This window comes from Pristiophorus japonicus, chromosome 21 (genome assembly GCF_044704955.1).
Source record: "Pristiophorus japonicus isolate sPriJap1 chromosome 21, sPriJap1.hap1, whole genome shotgun sequence".
NCBI classification, from domain to species: domain Eukaryota; kingdom Metazoa; phylum Chordata; class Chondrichthyes; family Pristiophoridae; genus Pristiophorus; species Pristiophorus japonicus.
This window is the reverse complement of record NC_091997.1, coordinates 4,152,528-4,172,731: the sequence shown is the minus strand read 5'-3', so window position 1 is coordinate 4,172,731 and position 20,204 is coordinate 4,152,528. Positions and strand designations below refer to the sequence as shown.

General features: G+C 43.6%; 1 protein-coding gene across 3 annotated transcripts; it reads left to right on the top strand.

The window, feature by feature from the left end:
• Positions 1-1,058: 1,058 nt before the first annotated feature.
• On the top strand, positions 1,059-19,663 carry nr1d1 (nuclear receptor subfamily 1, group d, member 1). Of its 3 annotated transcripts, XM_070864279.1 has the most exons (8): positions 1,059-1,539; positions 8,118-8,396; positions 9,915-10,003; positions 11,643-11,787; positions 13,468-14,102; positions 15,816-16,001; positions 16,934-17,144; positions 18,109-19,663. In XM_070864279.1, the coding sequence occupies exons 1-8, from the start codon at positions 1,521-1,523 to the stop codon at positions 18,303-18,305; spliced, it is 1,761 nt and encodes a 586-aa protein (XP_070720380.1). In that variant the 5' UTR covers positions 1,059-1,520; the 3' UTR covers positions 18,306-19,663. The 3 variants fall into 3 exon arrangements, with proteins under 3 accessions (XP_070720380.1, XP_070720382.1, XP_070720381.1); XM_070864281.1 differs by lacking the exon at positions 16,934-17,144 and having other exon boundaries at positions 18,109-18,246; XM_070864280.1 differs by lacking the exons at positions 1,059-1,539; positions 9,915-10,003 and having other exon boundaries at positions 8,265-8,396.
• The last annotated feature ends 541 nt before the right edge of the window (positions 19,664-20,204 follow it).

The following is a 20,204-nucleotide window of genomic DNA, read 5'->3' as shown; positions in this document are numbered from 1 at the left end:
TGGGTCTCCAACAGGTGACCCCCCTGGTGGCAAGTCTTACACACTAGTAAAGTTTACATACATAACACATTTCTTGAGTACTGTTCTTAATTCATTGCTTCAAATAACCCCTACACTACCATCAACAGTGTTATCCAGGTCAAGATGCTATCTCCTGGTACAAGTTAGTTTGAAGGGCAAAATCTATAATTGTATTCCAGGATGTTTTAAACAACTGTCAGAGTTCAAATTTACCTGTAGGAATGAGCTCAAAATCTTTTTAGAAAGATAGAATTGCATTTATATAGCGCCTATCACAATCACCAGATATCCTAAAGCGATTTACAGCCAAAGAAGTACTTTTTGAAGTGTCTCTTCTTAGGTGGTCCCTCGTATCGAGGATGACTTAACAGAAAAGCTAATTTGCGCACAGCAAGCTTCCACAAACATCATTGTGATAATGACCAGATAATCTGTTTCTGTTATGTTGATTGAGGGATAAATATTGGTCAGAACACCGGGGGTAGCTCCCGTACACTTTGAAATAGTGCCATGGGATCTTTTAGGATCAGCATTGCACTGGAGTGTCAGCCTAGAATTTTGTGCTCAAGTCTCTGGAGCAGGACTATGAACCCACAACCTTCTGACTCAGATGCTAGAATGCTACCCACTGAGGCACGGCTGACACCAAGTTTTTTTCATGCAGTACCGTTTCTGTATTATCTGTCATATAAAATAAGTTTTTTTTCATTGTATATGTCCGGTTTTGACCCAGGATAAAATTTAAGTGTGGGCCCATAACCATTTATGGTAAAAAAATATACAAATCAATTATATCTCAAAGATTAGGCATATTATGGTTAAACAAGTCTTATTTACCTCTACTCTACCTACAGCAATGCTACTGAACATACTATTCGATGAAAGCTAAAGATTAGCCAATCACAACACTCTGTACTCTGCCTGATCTTTGGCTTTCAATCAAAGTATTGGAAACAATAACTGCCACCAATCAGAGAGCTTGTCTCATCTGCTGCTCGGCCTGCTCCACCGCAGTGTGACTCTCGCTACAAGTAAGTCTCTCTTCCTGTTGTGCCAGTGCACGTTAGTTTCAGTAGCAACCGACGCTGGCTGCCCTGTTGGAGGGGATTTGCAAGAAATAAGAACCTCTTCCCGTGCTGTAGTTTTGTTTTGCAGAGGACCAATCTGGGAGAGGTTGTCTTAAAGAAACCTCTTCCTGCCCCGTCAGGGAGATTTGACAGGGCCAACCAACCAGAGAGGTTGTCTTAACTGCTACTGGGCTGAGAGATTGTCCTCGCAGGAGGATTTCGGTGCCTTCGGTAGGAGCTGTGCAAGAAAAAAGCCTGCACTGACAAGCAGAAACTCCTGACTCAAGACAGCAACTCGCCAACTCCTTCCCAACACCGAGCTGGCAGTCAAAAACAAAACCAAAAGGCTGCAGGCAAATTGTCCAGCAGTCAGCACGCAGGTTAGAAATAGTTTGCCAGTGGGGAGAACAGAAATCCTGAAGGAGGACAGTTATGGATTCCAACAACACAGGTAAGGAAAAAAATACTCCTTTAAAAAAAATAGCTTTACTTTTAAAGTGTGTGTCAAAGATATTTAACTCCTGATTGTCATGTTACTGAAGTAAGTCTGACGGTACTTACTGGAAATAATTGTGTTTTAAAGCACCATGTTGACACAGGCAATGTATGTGTTTTGATACCATATCATTAAACTAGAGCTTGCTGTATAACGTGATACGATAACCTGATTACTATGTTTAAGCAAATGACGGCGGTGACTGTGGCAGATGAGGATTAATATTTACAATTTGCTTGTAGTTTAAACTGTGGTCTCTATGGTTACATTCCTCGATATCTGTGCATACAGATATAAACAGTTGTGTTGGCCTACATTATATCTTGTCCGAATTCTACATTAGAATTACTACTTGAAGAATTGGCTGTACTATTTAGAGATAACCGGACTGCATTATGCTGGCAGGATCAGCTATTAATAAGGATGTCACATTTTATATTCTCTAATGTCGCAGAATAATACATGATACGTGTGCTTCTGACTGACGTTTCTGTGTTAGTGTTACTGGGATATTATTGTAGTGTAGTGTGTCTGTCCTCCACGATCGCTCCCTTATTTTGTGATTGATATCATATTTTAAGACCGTGACAGCTCGGTGTTGGTGTGACTGGGATGTTGATGTAGTGAGCCGTGTTTTTCCCCTTGTTGATTTTTCCAAGTGCCATAAAGTAGGTCACGGTGTGAGTAAGGTGCGAGTTATTTTGCAGAAACTCACATGGACTTTGCTCCTTAGCCATGTGCACCTTGTGTCTATGCTCCTCCTCTTCCCGCCCATTCAATTACACAATTCTACATAGAGATGTGAGAAAGGGCCAAGGCAAGTAAGTACCGACTGACTCGGAGTCAGACCACTACCCGCACCCCCTCCCCATAGTGAGAATGACGTAATGTCCAACTAAAGAGAAGGAAACCCAGATGTGCTCATTTCTTTCTGCCCCACTCTTCCAAAATACGCATAGCTTTAAATGTTCCTGTGAGGCTTGCGATGCCCTTTTCTCCTGTCGGTGCAGAGATTGAGAAGTATTGAACACATGGAGTGGCCATGCAGTATTTGCATGGATCTACTCGATACCTTTTAATATATATATATATTATACGGTCAAATAAACAACTAAATCATTGCATTTCCAATTTGGGTTTACACCAATGGAATTTGATTCAATACACGTATTTTTTAACTTGTGCGATATAGAAAATGAATTAAAATTTCTTTCTCCACAGCATGCCAGAGACATCAATAAAATTAGCTCGGGGCATTCACAGAAATGATATTTTCAATGAACTTGCCCACTGCTGGAAAATATAAAAATCAGGCTAATAGTATTTAGTTGCAGACCCATTGGTTTAGGTCAAAGTACTTTTCTGATTCATATTGACCTTACACTCTGAAAACATGCAAAAGCGCCATTCATTTCATGGAAACCCCCGCCCGTGCTCGCCACCAGATGTGTTGGGTGCTATCTGAGTACCGCTTTGGATGAATAACTTGACAAAACAGCCACTGTCAGTGTTTTAAAAATCCTTGGAAAAAATTAAAAACTCAGTAAAATACACTCAATTTGATTATTTAAGTATGCAAGTTTTAAAATTCACTTTTATGTTCAGCATAGGAGTTCCAGTTCACTTAAATGTTAAAAAAATGTGATGCTTGTAGTAATCCTGGGAGGGCGCAGAATAGTCTTGTTGCGCCGCACTGCACCTCGCCCCAAGTATTGAAGCACATAAGGAACATGTTTGAGACAAACGCCCAATTCCGAGCGTCCAGCGCCTGAACAGTTAATGGCACTGTAGGAACGTGTTTGCTCGGGGGGTAAACAGCCTGTGATGCAGCAGTAATCCAGGTCAGGAGGCGGGGAATGTGCTGTGCCAGTGTTATTTCCAGCTTTGTGCTGAGGCTCAGTCTTGTCTCGGTCGGAATGCACGTCTAGCGCCCCGCGGTTGTGCGCTGGCAGTGTCGGATCGCCGAGCCGCAGCGAGCCGCTTGCTGCAGTCCTTGTCGTTACACACACACACACACACACACAATCCAGGTCAAGGGGGCGGGCAAAGTGCTGGTACTCTGCACTGGGCGGAAAGGCGTGTCTGTGCCATGAAACTAAGTGGCTGTGACTGCAAAGATGTTTTTTTTGGGGGGGTTTGTGACTGAGGAGTTAAGATTTCAACCACAAATAATTGTTACTCAACGCTCGTTCCAGTTTGAGAGACACAGATACATTTCCTATCCGAGTACACGTGATGCTTGCAACAACATCTGTCACTGGGAGGTGACCCAGCTCTTGCCCTCCTCCACTTGCCCAACACGTGCCCTCTGGAGGCGGCACGGTTCGGTTGCTGAGACACACGAGTTGCGGCCAACACGTGGATCAGCCCGTGACTCAACCTCCACAATTCTATTAATACCCAAGCCTCAGGAATAACCTTCATTCACTGGGTACTGGAAAGCGCAGTAACGTGATTTCTTGTTTGCTTGCCCTTTTACCGCGCCCTGCCGGCTGGTCGGGAAGAGCAATGGAAACTGAAATGAGATAAACACAGGCTTTCAATGATACCAGCTTGCTGCAAACGTGTGCTTTATTCCGTGTCAGTGTGATCTGCAGATTGTCTCCATGTGCACAACATTTAATCTCTAAATAGGAGATTCAAGAGTGTAACATTATACTCAGCATTTAATTTTTGGTGGGGTGCGGGGTTATGATAGGATACAGTGTGGTGCCCTGAATTCCTACATCCTGATTTCCCAATCTCAGTAACTGAACCCCATCCCCCTAACCATTTGCACACATTCACCCGGCACAGACACAATGGGTCGATGGCTGTAAATTTCTATGATTTTCCATTTTTGGTTCTGCAATTCAACTTTGATGAATTTTGTGGCATTGAAGGCAAGAAATGTCAGTGGTAGGAATAGAATATTTTTTCACTGTTATGGCATTATGTATTGCCAATTCGGGTATAGTACAGGCTACATAAGGCGTAAAGCAACAACAGCGGGCTTTTGAAGTGCTGTACTCGGTGAGAGTGATGCAGATGACTTCGGAGCAGAAAAACAATCACTCCTATCCATGATGCTGACTGGCAAGTGGCCATGTGTGGACATTGGATTAAAATGGGATTGGCCTTGGCTGCTATGTCTCTTATAGAAACATAGAAACATAGAAAATAGGTGCAGGAGTAGGCCATTCGGCCCTTCGAGCCTGCACCGCCATTCAATGAGTTCATGGCTGAACATGCAACTTCAGTACCCCATTCCTGTGGTCAAATAGCCCACTGACACTCCTATTTAAGCTCACATATGACAAATGACTATGTAGGCAAGGTACCAGAGGCTTGTTTGCACCCATGGAACCATACTCCAGCATAGGGTTAGCAACAGAGAAGGGCGAGCCATCTCGACCATTCCATTGTGACATTTCTGCTTTTAACACGAGCTGTTCTTGTAACGAAGGGTCATCGGCCCAAAACATTAATTCTGCTTCCTCTCTACAGATGCTGCCTTACCTGAGATTTCCAGCATTTTCTGTTTCTGTTCTTATAACCGTTTGAGTGCTGTTGTCAAATTAGTGTAATGCACACTTTCGTGCTATGGTCTGAACTCAGTAGGAACATAAGAACAATAGAATTAGGAACAGGAATAAGCTATACAACCCAACAAGCCAGCTTTGACATTCAATAAGATCACAGTTGATCTTCAAGCTCAACTCCACTTTCCTGCCCGATCTCCATATCTGTTGATTCCCCTAGAGTCCAAAAATCTATACCTCAGCCTTGAATATGCACATTGATTTAGCCCTTTGGGGCAGAGAATTCCAAAGGTTCACAACACTGAGTGAAGAAATTCCTCCTCATCTCAGTCTTAAATGGCTGACCCCTTACCCTGAGACTGTGCTCCCTAGTTCTAGACTCTCTAGCCTGGGGAACAACCTCTCAGCATCTACCCTGTCAATTCCCTCTCAGTATCTTCTAAACTCCAGAAAGTATAGGCCCATTCTACTCACTCTCTCCTCATATGACAACAGGATTGATATTGTCCAAAGTCATTTTTCTTAGCATTATGTCAAAAGAGAAGATTTGAATTTAAATAGTCTGGGCTGGATTCAGTCATTGTTGTACTTGCCATTTCCTGACTAGTGAAGGGTAGGTTGGGTGAGGTTTTGTTCAGGGTAGTGGCCAACTGTCTCAGCTATTTACACTGGCTCTAGACTCCAAGCCATAGCCAATTTATTTAACCCATTTTAAGGCGTAATGAGACTAGGATATCAGCATGTGGGAAGTTATGGATACAAATCTGTTCTTCACATGTGTTGGTACCCCAATATGTTAATCTTTCCAGTCACCCCAAAGCACAGCAAGAGATATTTCATAATGTCCCCGACTACTGAATCCCTTTGATGGGGAAAGGGGATTATGCTACCGGTTGGCCATTACGTTCTATGTAAAAGGAAATCACTTGGTGGTACAGAATAGTCAACCCCATTTATACAAACAACAACTTGAATTTATATACCATCTTTTAACATAATAAACCATCCCAAGCTACTTCACAGGAACGTTATCAAACAACATTTGATACTGAGCCACACGAGATATTAGGACAGGTGACCAAAAGCTTGGTCAAAGTGGTAGGTTTTAAGGAGCGTCTTAAAGGAGAGGTAGAGAGGCAGAGAGCTTTAGGGAGGGAATTCCAGAACTTAGGCAGCTGGAGGCACAGCCGCCAGAGGTGGAATGATGAAAATCGTGGCTACACAAGAGGCCAGAATTGAAGGATGTAGGGCTGGAGCGGGTTACAGATATAGTAAGAGGCGAGGCCATGGAGGAATATAAAAACAAGGCTGAGAATTTTCAAATTGAGGCGTTGCCAGACTTGGAGCAAATGTAGGTCAGCGAGCACATGGGGTAATGGGTGAATGGGACTTGGTGCGAGTTAGAATACAGGTAGCAGAGTTTGGATGAGCTCAAGTTTACAGAGGGTGCAAGGTGGGAGGTCGGCCAGGGGTTCATTGGAATAATTGAGTAGCGAGGTAACAAAAGGCTTGGATGAGGTTTTCAGCAGCAGATGCACTGAGGTCTGCACAAACCTCAAATACACAAGGTTTGCAGCCAAACACAGTTTTATGATGTGCCCCATAAAATGTTTTGCTGCACTTTTGTTTTGCAGCAAACAAGCCTCAAACAGTTGGCAGCGATCCCATTGGTGAAACTGTAAACATGTAATGTAAGCCTTGGCACGGCCAAACATCATAAAACTCTAGCTCAGCCACAGGGTGCCAGAGGTATAATGTTCTGATTCAGGCTGGAATGTTGCAATAAGGACAGAGATCAGCAAAATCCTGCAATAGTGCGTGGGGTCCCCAAAACCCCATCTCCGTCAACAGAAACGGCTGGAAACACAAAGCGAGTCAGGCAGCATCTGTGGACAAACAAGCCAGTCAGGTCCGATGCGTCAACTGACTGACTTCTGTGTCTCCACAGATGCTACTTGACCTGATGAATAATTGCAGCTTTTCCTGTGTTTGCTTTCAGATTTCCAGTATCTGTATTACATCTGAGTCAACGCCGATTTTTTTTTTCTTCAATTTAGGCAGAATAATAACAGGGCACTGTGCAGCCAGAGATGACTAATAGCTGCTTCTTGGTAGTGTTGATATTTTTAAACAAAAAATCTTGATAGCGTAAGCGATTTGATTGCCAATACACGACGACTATTCCATTAAAAGGGAGTATACATGCAAATCTTGTTCTATGCCACTTTTCCTGGGGCAAGATCCTAGCCCAGGAATTTATCACAAAATGAATGCTACCAGATTGGCCGCCCATTATACGCAGCGCATGATATAACGGGCGGCCAGTCCGCTATCGCCCGCTTTGCGCCACTGCCTGACACGAATTTCAAGGCCTCCGTGTCCCTGCCCTTCTTTCAATGAATTGAAGTCTGCTGTTGTGATTTTCAATTTTTTTCCTCCAACTTTTGTTCCTTCTCTCCTCTCCTGAGTGTGTTGTCTCCTTGGTAGGGTATAGTTCCCCAGGCGATGGGCATTCTCTGCTACCTTGCCCACAGGGCCATTATTTGGCGCTTTTATATTTAGTGCTTCTGTAATTCAGGTCCCGGGAGACCAACGTCTGTTTGCTGGCTCCCCGCCCTTCCACTGCTACATCTGGCTGCCTCATCCACCAGTAGGTTCGTAGACCCACAGAAACCTTGCCGTGATATTTTAATGGGGATAAAGGAACCAGTTTTAGTCATGTAAGTGTGGGTCAGCCAATCTGTAGATGTGGGTTCTTGTGATCAAACTACAGGAGCACTAAATATAATCACATGTGAGCCTTTATAAGGAGTGGTGGAAGGCTATTCGGTCACTGGAGCATCACAGATGAGCCTGATACTATCATTTGATGGCTAGAGCATGAAATCTGACTGATTTTCCTTTCTCTACCCTAGTGGAGCTGAGCCATTGAGGCAGTGCTATAATGCTTTACAAACTCTTAATTCCATGAACTCTACTGTATATGTTTATCTTCCTGTCCTCCCATTACAGGTGGAGTAATCACCTATATCGGACCAAACAGTACCTCTTCAAGCCCAGTGCTGTTGTACAGTGACAACTCCAACAGTAGTTTCCAGTCTGTGTCCCAGTCGTGTTCCTCGTTGCCACCATCTCCCAACAGCTCCGGCTCCCAGGATGCCAAACACTACAGAAGTAGCTCTTCAGGATCCGGAGAGGATTGTCCAACCATTGGGTCCTTCAGCAACCTGAAGCTTTCCATGGACGATGGAAACACAATTTCCACCACTAAAAGCAGCTCTGGAATCACCAGTAAGTAATCCCAGTATCTTTTCCTCCTTCTCTTTGATATCGCTGAGTGTAATTAAAGTGAAATGGCTCCTCCTTTCCTCACTTTAAAAAAACTCTTATTTGGCCTGACAATAATAAAGAATGGCATTTCATGCTCTCTTTTTTTGGAAGCTCTCCCAAAACCAGATGGCTTTTCTACCTCTCTCCTTTTCTCCAAAACCATCTATCTCTTCAAACATGCTTTCAGTTTCCTCCCTTAATCTCTCCTGTCTCATACCTTAGTCTCCTCTTCTCCATCTTGTAAAGTGTTCTGAGACATTCTTTTACATGAAGGGTGTTGTATAATTTCAAGCTTGCGTCTTGGTTAACATGCAAGTTGTAAAAAAAAACGTAACTCCGGTTTATCAAAGACCGGAACTGAATAGCTAAATCTCTTCATTAGAGACACGTTGCTTCTCCTGATATGCCCTCTGAAGTCAAATCTTAAAATATTTTTTGGAGAACAATAGTTTCCAAATTTCTCTTGCCTCAGAGAAGAATTCCCAAATATGTCCAGGGTCCGGAAACTCCCTGTTAGAGATCCACCATTTTGTGTCTTCCTGCTGGAAAGGAGCATGTGGGTGAAGGACAGTGAATGCCTCTCCTTGCTTAACATAATGGGATCCATCCAGAGAAATTCACTGGACACACCATCCCGAAAGCTCTTTTCCAGCTGGGAGACCTGATGATGTTGATTTCCAACTCTTGGCAACTTGGAAAATTATCTTTCAAACATTTGTAGGGTTAGTCATTTAGTTTGGAAGCCCATCCCCCTAACAGTATGGGAGAGATGCATTAACATGCACAGCAGAAGTTGAAGCACTTCGTGTTAATGACTGTTTGCTGAATTAGCGTTAATTCATCTCCATTATCTGATGGTGACATTTGCTCCTTTAAAGATAGAATGGTTGATTATTTACAAGGGAGCCATATCTTTTTTTTTTAATATCCCCATCCCCCCAGCAAATGCTGACCTATGCTGGGCACTCTTCCAAGGATGCTGGCCTCCCCCTGTACCTTGCCCAAGTGGTCATGCTTAAATGTACAAGCCTGGATGGCAAGCCTTTTAACCTAGGAGGGGAGGAGTCAATGGATGAACTCCATCCTGCTCACAAATGTACATTTTCCAGTAGAGGTCACTGGATAGCAATCAGGAGAAGGAACCCTGGCTGATTTATCTTTCCCTAATCTGGTAGTAATTGTGGCCAATTGTAATAACCCTACAGCTAGTCCACCTGAGATCAGCTAAGAGTGCAGACCAGGGACTCCATCCTGGTCCTCATTCTTGGCCCCCGTGGCCAAGTTCCTCACTGTACGGTGTCGGGAGAGTGAAGTCATATCTTTATGGCTGGCTCCCATTCTCTCATTGGCCCTGCTTCAGTCCAATACTAAAGGCATCAGCCATTTCCAATTCAACGATGATTGTATAATAAACCATTGGAATCTATTTAAATTTTGAAGAAATCGCTCGTCATTTCTATTTGTTTCCCTTTCACTTAGAAATCAGTGGAATGATTCTGCTGTGTAAAGTGTGTGGGGATGTGGCCTCTGGTTTCCACTATGGAGTGCACGCCTGTGAAGGTTGCAAGGTAAGTTGCATCCATTTGTACAAGAGAAAACCATCCCAATATGCATCCAAATATGCAACTACGGTTAACATAACCATGCATATATACAGACACGTGCCTGTGGATACCCATACATATAATAGGCTTAGTTAGCAGAGGCATTGTGTGAGATGCAACACAACCATTCAGAGGTTTCCAGCTTTAATCACTGAGGTAGCCAATCTCAGCGGGGGGGGGTTGCAGGATATTACTATTGGCTTCAGGGTCCCTAGGATCAAAGGGTAAAATCTGCCAGTTTCCATCTCTACTCACTGAACACTGCTGAAAATGTTCATGTGTGGATTTCAGGCGACTTCAGGGTTGGTTGCTTGAATGTGATTGCTCTCACAGCTGAATAGCCTGATAACACTCAATGCCTAGACTCAAACATGAAGAATGGCCACTTGGACAAGACATCAGAGATGTGCTGCTGTTTTGAATCTATTCCCTGGTATTAGTCACTACTTTCAGAAGAAGGAACAGGATTAGGGGAGGGGTGTGTGCACATATACAGCATATATACAAACACATAGACATGGATAAATGTGTACATATATGCATCCAAGTCTGTATTCATGTTTAATGCTTATTTACATGCACACACACACCATCATATACAAGGCAGTAGAATGTTTCAGTTTAATTGCTAAACAAGTTGACCAACTAGTAGGCTAAGCAAATAATTGAGCCTACTTGAACTCAGCTTTCATGTGTATGATCGTCCCAGCTACAAGAAGCCAGAGATTGAGAAAGAAAAGAATGAACTGTCACTGGTATAGGCTGGACTGGTTGGTGTTGAGCCAAATTGCCAAGTTAGACAAAGACTCTGTATTGATTGGGAATAATTGAAGGATGTTTCATTCGCCAGCCATTTTTATTTGCCCGATCGGATGACAACACAAGCACAGAAATCACAATCTTAGTCTGATTTTTGGAGGGCCCATTAATGGCCATGAAGGTGGTGGCTGCTTCCTGCTGTGATGCTTTCATCATCTTTCAAATCCAAGCGTGCTGTCACTTAACCAGTGCTTCTTGATTTAATGTGTCTTCTCCCTTGCTCGTCCTTGTGGGTTCAGTTCCCACTCCAGGGACTTGAGCACAAAAATCCAGCCTGACACTCCAGTGCCGTGCTGAGGGAGCGCTGCACTGTGGGAGGTGCCATATTACAGGTGAGACATTAAACCGAGGCCCCGTCTGCTCTCTCTGGTGGACATAAAAGATCCCATGTTACTATTTCGAAGAAGAGCGGGGGAGTACTCCCCAGTATCCTGGCCAATATTTATTCCTCAATCAACATCACTAAAACAGATTATCTGATCATTATCATATTGCTGTTTGTGGGAACTTGATGTGCGCAAATTGGTTGCTGTTTCCTACATTACAACAGTGAGTACACTTCTAAAGTACTACTTTGGCTATAAAGTATTTTGGGACGTCCAGAGGTCGTGTAAGGCGCTATATAAATGCAAGTCCTTTTTTTTTTTCTTGGTGGTATCCGGCAATTTGGGCATTGACCCTTCAAGGTTGCTTAATAAAAGAAAATTCTCTCGACCTCTTCCTAGTCAGCTAAAAATGTAATTTTATTTTTGAATTTGTGTCACATGGCATTTTTCTCCTGCAGGGCTTCTTCAGGAGAAGCATTCAGCAGAACATCCAGTACAAGAAGTGCCTCAAGAATGAGAACTGCACCATTATGCGAATCAACAGGAATCGCTGTCAGCAATGCCGCTTTAAGAAGTGTCTTGCTGTTGGCATGTCCAGAGATGGTGAGTCTCTCTTTTTGTCCTTTCTATTTCCTATCTGATGTATTTTTTTTTAAGAAAATAGATACTGATTCATGTATCATCTTGTTTTTATGCAGCCTCTTGAGCCCATGGGTGAAGCAGTGGAAATATAGGTGGCCAATCCCATTCGGTACTTGCTTGACTGGGGCCTCACTAGTAGTGCGGACAGACGCTATCCTTTGTGTCAGCCTTGGTCCAGTGGTAGCACTCTTCCAACTGAGTCAGGAGGCCATGGGTTCAAGTCCCACTGCAGGACTTAAGCGCATAATCTAGGCTGACACTGCAATGCAGTACTGAGGGAATACTGCATTGTCAGAGGTGCTGTCTTTCAGATGAGGTGTTAAACTATGGCCCTGTTGGCCCCTCATTGGAGTGAAAGATCTCATGGCATTATTTGAAGAAGAGCAGGGGAGTTCCCTTGGTCTCCTGCCAACATTTATCCCTCAATCAATACCCATCTAACACAATTTGCCTGGTCATTTGTCTAATTGCTGTTTGTGGGAGCTTGCTGTGCACGAATTGCTGTTGCGTTTACCTACAAGCAACAGTGACTACACTTCAAAAACTATTTAATTGACTGTAAAGCAATTTGGGATGTGTGACAGGTGCTATATAAATGCAAGTTCGTTCTTTTGCCTTCAGTTTTATTCTTTTCTCTCTCGTTTCTCCCATATTGGAACATCCCACTTTCAACAAGCGATCTGTTATGGTTCAAGTTGAGAACCAATAAAGCTCATTGCTAAAGTGACTAGCAGTGCTGGAACATAACATAAATTGATGGTCTGCCTGCTTTTCTCTCTGAATAACATATATTTCTCTGTATTTTCTCCTGGATAGGTGTGTCCCCTCCTTCAGTCTGAAGGTTGGATCCATGAGACATAATCTTCTCTGTGACATTGATGCTAAATGTATACACTTGGTACAAGTGCAGCCATATCATTCTCTTCTTTTACCCCTGGGCCAGTCATATGAATGCTACCCACAACCTCCTGAGATTCAATAGTATTCCCTTTTTCTGATTCCCTCCTGCTTGTCTTCTCATTTCCCCACTACAAACCACCACCAGGAACGGCTATCTCCTGTTCCCGGTATTTGTGTGGATTTGAAGAATGAGTGGTGAGAAAGCACCCTCTGACAAGAGTAGCCAAAGCATTTACTTTATTTTAACTTTTATAGCACTGTTCCCCTTCCATTACAGTCACTTACGTGCACATTATCGCCTCCTAGTTGCTCCTACAAATACACTACACCTCAGTAATGCTCCCAAGCTGAAGGACTTAAGAACATAAGAAATAGGAGCAGGATTAGGCCATTTGGCCCCTTGAGCCTGCTCCGCCATTCAATACGATCATGGCTGATCTGATCATGGACTCAGCTCCACTTCCCCACCCACTCCCCATAACCCTTTATTCCTTTATTGCTCAAAATTGTTCTTATTGGCTGCAAGATTGACTCTTTTTAAAGGAGTGGAGTTCACCACTAGATTGTATCTCGTGGCCCACCTAATGTACTGGATGGAAACCTTTGAGTCACAGTGCTGGGCTGGCTGGATTAAACCCAGGCAACAGAAGTGCCCAGTATGTGGTGGTGTCCCAATTAGCATGAACAGCGAAGAAACAACTTGAATAAAGTATGACCTGTGTTACCTTATTTTTCTTGCAGCTGTGCGTTTTGGGCGCATTCCAAAGCGAGAGAAGCAGCGCATGTTGGCAGAAATGCAAAGTGCCATGAATAATATGGTGAACAACCAGCTCAATGGGGAGCTGCAGAGTGAAATCCAGCCCCAGCAGCAAAACTGGCAACTCCAGCCTCCACTGACAGCTCCTGCCCAACCACCACATCAGGAGCAGTCATCCCCCAGTCTCCACCCTCAACAGCAGCAATTGTACTGCCCCAGCAGCGAAGCTTCAATGGAAGAGGTCATCTACTCCATTTCCAGAGCACACAAAGAGACCTTCACCTATGCCCATGACAAGTTAAAGCAAACCACAGCAGTCTGCCAGCACAACACAGAGTTGATGAACCACAATGCCAATTGTTGCCTGAACGGGTATCACATCAATGGCATGAACACCATCTATCATCAAGAGAACAACATCTTCCACAAGACCAGTAGCAGTGGACTGAAGAACATGTGTTACCCATCTTCCCTCTCCAACGGGCACATCAGTGAACATTACCAGAATCAGACCAACGGCCACAAATTGCACACTAGAAACTCGTATAGTGCCAATGGTGAGATCGAGATTGACAATGGGGGGGCTTGCCCATGGAGAGGAACACACAGTGTCATTCTGGTAAGATACTGCCCAATGTGTGCATGATTTATGAAACATGGTGGACATTTGAACAGGATGAGCACAAGTCATTATAAATATGTTTGTAGAGAGTAAATTGTTCTCCCTATAAAATACTGATAAACCAAGCAATTGAGATCTCCATGGAGACACGATCATGTGTACTAAAACTGAACATTCCTCATAATTGATGAGGATGTTTATTTTAACTATAAATCTACAACAGAAATAGTTTTTTGAAAGAACATAAGAATTTTTAACAGGACAGGACTAATCCACAAGCCCATCCTTTTTTCATAGATCAACTCCATCTACCTATCTAGTTGTATTTGCACCATATCCACAAATCCTTTCACCAGCAACATCTATTTTCCCAATGAACCAATTGATAATGCCCACTTCAGTTAACTTTCCTACAGTATAGACCCTCTTTTAAAGGACGATCGAGCCACTGAAATTCTTTCCCATCCTGCTAACAAACTTAAAACGTCTACACTGCACGATGGTTTGAGTAAGAACCTGATATTGTTACAAGAGTACTTAACATTCATTTGGAAACACTTCAGAAGTCTTACTTTGGTGATATATCCCATCCCCCCTCCCCCTACCCATCAAATTATCTCCTTCAATAATTTTATTTGTTCTATAATTACTGTACAATTCACAATTTTGATTTTCTTCATCTGAAAAAGCAAATATTTTAATTTTGTATATTCTTCCTGTGGAGAAGATGAATGTGAAATCCATCCATTTCAAATATATCAAAACTTTCTTTCATCTAACGAATATGAAAAGAATGTTGAGGCATTCCTTTCAGAAGCTCTGATGAATAAAATACAATTTTAGCTTATTCACACAGTTTCAATTCATTCTCGTTGGCCCAATCTGTAGAAAATACAAGGTCACCATAAATCATAGTTCACTGCTGTTGTTACACGAGCTGGATGCCAAATACCCCAGCAATTGCCCTCTTACACTCTGATATCGGGTAGAATACCGAATTTCTAAAGCATAAAGGTGGTTTTGAAAAATAAGAAGAGCTTAAAAAAAAATCACAATTATTTGGATTTAAGATTATTTAATACAAATTGTCATTGTGTGACAATTGCTCATTTGTTGAGTTTGATTTTTTTTTAAATTTGATGATTTTAGCATTATCATATAAACATTGCTATTAACATCTAAAATATACAAGATTGTAAAGATGTTTGAATGGCATTACTCTGTTACTCGTGTCTCCTGGAATGTGTCATTTTTTTCATGTGGCCCAGTTGCACAAGAACCCTTTCAGGAATTGCAAGGCGTATGAGAGAGAACAACCTGCATTTTATTAATTATTCATGAATAAGGTAACTTTGTATCAGATCAGCAGGAGAGCGCTCACTGAACTGGCTTCATTTTTCTGAACTCTCGGGGCAGATTCCCAGCGGTGGTCAATTCTCCCATTAGCTGTGTGCAGTCAGCTCGACAACTAATAAATATACAGCATGGAGAAAGGGTAACCCACTTCTGAGCAACATAATACATGCTGTTCTGCTACCTTTGTTGTAAGCTCACCTTCTTTTCTCGGCATGACCACGGAGCAAAGTCGCTGTTTATTGGTCAACTTCTTGCCCTCCCCTGATGAGCGAGCAGGCAAAAAAAGTGAGTGCAAGTGATCGTTTTTAAAAAAAATATATAAAATACATGTCCCATTTGTTTTGCTCTCTGCAGGCCTGCCCAATGAACATACGGCCACATGTGGATGGCAGTCGATCAGTGCATCAGATCTGGGAGGATTTTTCCTTGAGTTTCACACCGGCTGTCAAAGAAGTGGTGGAGTTTGCAAAACTTATTCCGGGTTTCAAGGATCTGTCCCAGCATGACCAGGTCACTCTGTTGAAAGCTGGCACCTTTGAGGTAAGTAATGGGATTCCATGATCTACTTCTGTGGCAAATGCAACAAACAGTGTTGTAATTCATCTTGTGAAAAGTTAATGACCAAAAATTCGGTTAATTCCATAACCGAAGCAAAAGTTAATTACTACAACTTGGGATAGCAAATGTTAATTGGCTTACTCAACCTATTACAAGGCAAACTTGGACATGTGCAGTCTGTACTTTTGAGTGGAGTGAATCAAGGGCAGAAATTTAGCAGCGTCAACTTTTGAGTCCATTCAGTAATGCCTGCTTGCGCTGGAGTTTTAATTTAAATAATTTGTTCTTTTGGGTGAACGTACTATCCAAATTGCTGTGGATTGGAATCACTCTCAACCTGCATTGCCTGTACTTGTGTCAGGCAATACACCGTGTAAAGTGGGTGGCCGTATGCTGGACTGCAAGGACAGCTTGCCTCAGATCTGGTTTGCATAAGCTACGAAGATGCATCACTATGGTAACTCAGTTCCCGCGTGCCCTGATGGCACTGTTTATGAACACACGGGCCATAGAGCACTAGGGCATGGGATCGGGACCGCCACTCCCCATCTGGTGAGGTTCCAGGAACTTCCCCAATGGGGAAGGAGGGCACTGGAGCTCCAGTCAAAGCCTGGACACTCTGCTACCCACTCTCGCCAGTGGGAAACCGCGGATGGGTGGCATAAAGAAAGGTGAGCGACAAAACAGTTACAGCAAGAATCCAAATAAATATTAACAAAACACATTTTGATGTCAGTGAGAAGCCGTTTCTCAATCAGAAGAAACAAATTTTAGACGACCTAAACCATAACAGCGGGAGGAAGACAAAATACCCAAAGGTTGTGTTTTCACTAAGAACAGTATGTATCTTCTGCAGGAAAAGCCCACTTCTGAAAGGGATTGACACATGATTGCTTTGTCCCATTGTGCGGCAGGTCCTGATGGTGAGGTTTGCGTCACTGTTCAACATGAAGGAGCAGACTGTCACTTTCATCAGCGGGACCACGTACTCCATCGAAGAGCTGCGGGGAATGGGGATGGGAGACCTGCTCAACTCCATGTTCGACTTCAGCGAGAAGCTGAGCTCCTTGCACCTCAGCGAAGAAGAGCTGGGCCTTTTCACTGCCGTCGTGCTGGTCTCTGCAGGTGAGGGCTGGGGGAACTGAGCTTCCCGTCCTAATGATCAGCACTCCGTCATGAATCCTGGCTGATTTTACATCCCTTGGATACAGCCGCTGAAGCCAATTGCAGTGGCTCCATTGGTGCCTCAGCTGATTCAGTGCCGACCTAGAATCAAACGTGATGTGTGTAGTTCAGCCGCACACCATGGGTGCGTGTCCCCCTCGGGCATCCAGGCAAGCTCTCTGTTGATGTGTTGTCACCTCATTCTATGCCAACAGTAATTTTGTGTCAGCCCGCCTGGAAATAACAACTGGATGGGGATCTCCGACATCTGGTGTACACCTGATCCCAGACCATATAGAAAACATGACTGTTGTTAGCAGGTTTACTCTCCATAATTTACTGATTCTACCTGAAGACCAGTAGCCCCTGTTCCTGTCAACTAGGCTTAACACACAGATCATTGACTAGATATCAGACTTTATCGACACAATTGCCCCGATTTTAACCCCAGGTGGATTCCCCGTTTGGGCCAGAATTGGGTCTCGATGATGTCATCAGGCTGCAACATGCCTATGTAAAGAAGGACCCTGTTGGCTCTGGGCAGGTGTCCTTGCTACCTGCTCAGGAGAGCTGCTTAAAATTGCAGATGTTGCGATCATGGTGGCTTTCCGACAGGTAAGAGCCAGGGCGATTTTAACTGCCCGCCCGCCAGGTTTCTGCTGAGCGAGTAGGGTTAAAATCGCCTCCAAATTGTGTTGTTTTGCTGACTAAACAGCAGTTGTCCAATGAGGACAGGATTGGGCTGTTCGGCCCTCCTCCACCCCTCCCCCCATCAGCCTTCAGAGGAAGAGAACATTAAAAAAAATAATGATGCTGTCAGATTAGTGAATGCACGGTGAGCTCAGCTGTTGACCAATCATTTTCAAACCCACCGTTTTAAATGCTGTTTGTGTCGAGCTCACCATCCCGCTCTCTCTGTTTGTAGATCGTTCTGGAATTGAAAACATCAACTCTGTGGAACAGCTCCAAGAGACACTAATCCGAGTACTGAGAGCACTGATCATGAAGAACTACCCCAACGAGGCCTCACGCTTCACCAAACTGCTCCTGAAACTGCCAGACCTCCGCACTTTGAACAACATGCACTCAGAGAAGCTGTTGGCCTTTCGGATAGACACCTGAGTGTTATCCCCTGTCCCCCCCGTCAAACCACTGCTGCACCAGACTTATCTCCGTTACATTTTTAAAGCATTTTTTAATTTATATTTCAATGAACGTTCAGATGACATATTGCAAAGCATCTTGTAAATATGTGTATATTTCAGCTGTCAAGGGGAGTGTAATATATTCTTATAAGGAATGTTCTACAAATCAATATATTTAAAACGTCCTTTGGGACCTATATGTCCACATACATGAGCTTGACGGTAGAACTAGCTGTGAGGTTATCTGCTTGCTGGTTTGGAGTAACGTATAAAAAGCAATTGGTGAGCAGCTGATGATCTGCAGTGCCCAGAATGCCCCTTGATCTAATGCCTCTCCCTTGAATCACTGGTTCACGTCTGTATTTCAGTGTCAGAATCCACCGCAAATCCCAGCATCGCAAACTCATTGGAGATGATCATGACAATACCAGTTGAAACCGAGTAAGCTACATCATTCTTGAAATTCCAGCCTGACCACGACAGAAGGCAAAAGACTAAGTGACTCCCAGCCCTTGCTCCGTGTTCCCCATTCACAGCTTCAGCACCAGACGAGAGCAGTTTGAAACCCATCTTTCCTGTACATTTAAAAAAAAACATAAATAATGTTTCATCTACTGTATTGTGACTGTATTCATGGAATAGTCTGAAGTGTCAACCTGCTCCAGACATTTTATAGAAAGCAATGAAATGATCAAACTCGTGTCGTTAAGCTTGCCTCTCCAAGCTTATGTTCAAACGACAAGAATTGTTTGCAAGGAAGTTGCTGTGTATTTGTGGTTTGCGTGCAGTTACGATCTCCACTGAAGATTGAACAGATCAGCTGTCCCCCTGTGAGCTGAACAGAACAGACGCTGCAGGCACTCGACCGCTGGTCTGCTGAGTCAACTGGTGCACTAGCAGGGGCCTCCAATTCGACTCCATACCCCTGGGCTAGACCGGGGAGAACAGCAAGGGTCTCCATCCCTGCTGGAAAGTGCGTGTAGGTGTGGGTCTTGAGCTTGGCTTTACTGCTCCTTAAAGTCGCAAAGCCAGCTGACAACCCCCTGGCCAGGGTCCCACATGAAGCACGGTCAGTTGGGGCGAGGTACTGAAGGGGCTGCTGGTGTCCGTGGAACCATATCCCAGCCCGAGCCAGCAACCTCCGGAGAGGAGTTGGGGCGAAAGCTGAACGTTTCAAAACATAAACAAGAGTAAACCTGTGTGGTTATAGCAGCAGGAGAGCATCTGCTCTCAATAATTAAAATTTACTGCATCTGTCTCACTGTAGTTCAATAATTGATGTGTATGTGAATCCAGATGAATTCATTAACAATTTATAAAAATAAAATAACTGAATGCACTGAATTAAATAACAAAATGAAGCTCTGTGTCATTTTACAATAACATCAGTGAAACAGCAGTGTGCCACTTTAGATTTGAGTTGCTTGGGAACACTCCTCTATTCCAGAGGGGGATTGGGCATTCTTCCACCCCTGGGTTTGTTTTAATGGAGCAATCTAGGTGAAAGGTCAACGCCCAACGTGCTCAAAGAATCTGAGGGAAAACTAGGTTGCATCAACAAGTAGTGGTTATGCAACATCAAGGTTGATACGTCCTTACTACACAGTATAAATGCACACGAGGCCCATGCTTGGTCAGTCTGTGACCTGTCCTTTATTTCATAGCACTCAAGTGAAGGAAGTGGGTGGAGCTTCCCCTTTTATATCTGAATGTCCAGGTTAGGAGTGTCTCCCACAAGTTCACCACCTAGTGGTCATTGTTCTCACAGTGTACAACTTAGGTCAGATTATACATGGGTTACAATGCTGGTTGAATACATGACATCACCTCCCCCCCAAAGTCTTATTGGGATCACAGGTTGAGTCTCTCTGGTGGT

What these genes read in the sequence shown, in the direction of transcription:
- nr1d1 (XM_070864279.1), top strand. An exon ending in GAACACACAGTGTCATTCTG is followed by an intron (nt 14,103 to 15,815) that starts GTAAGATACTGC and finishes TGCTCTCTGCAG; the next exon opens with GCCTGCCCAATGAACATACG. An exon ending in CGTCGTGCTGGTCTCTGCAG is followed by an intron (nt 17,145 to 18,108) that starts GTGAGGGCTGGG and finishes CTCTGTTTGTAG; the next exon opens with ATCGTTCTGGAATTGAAAAC.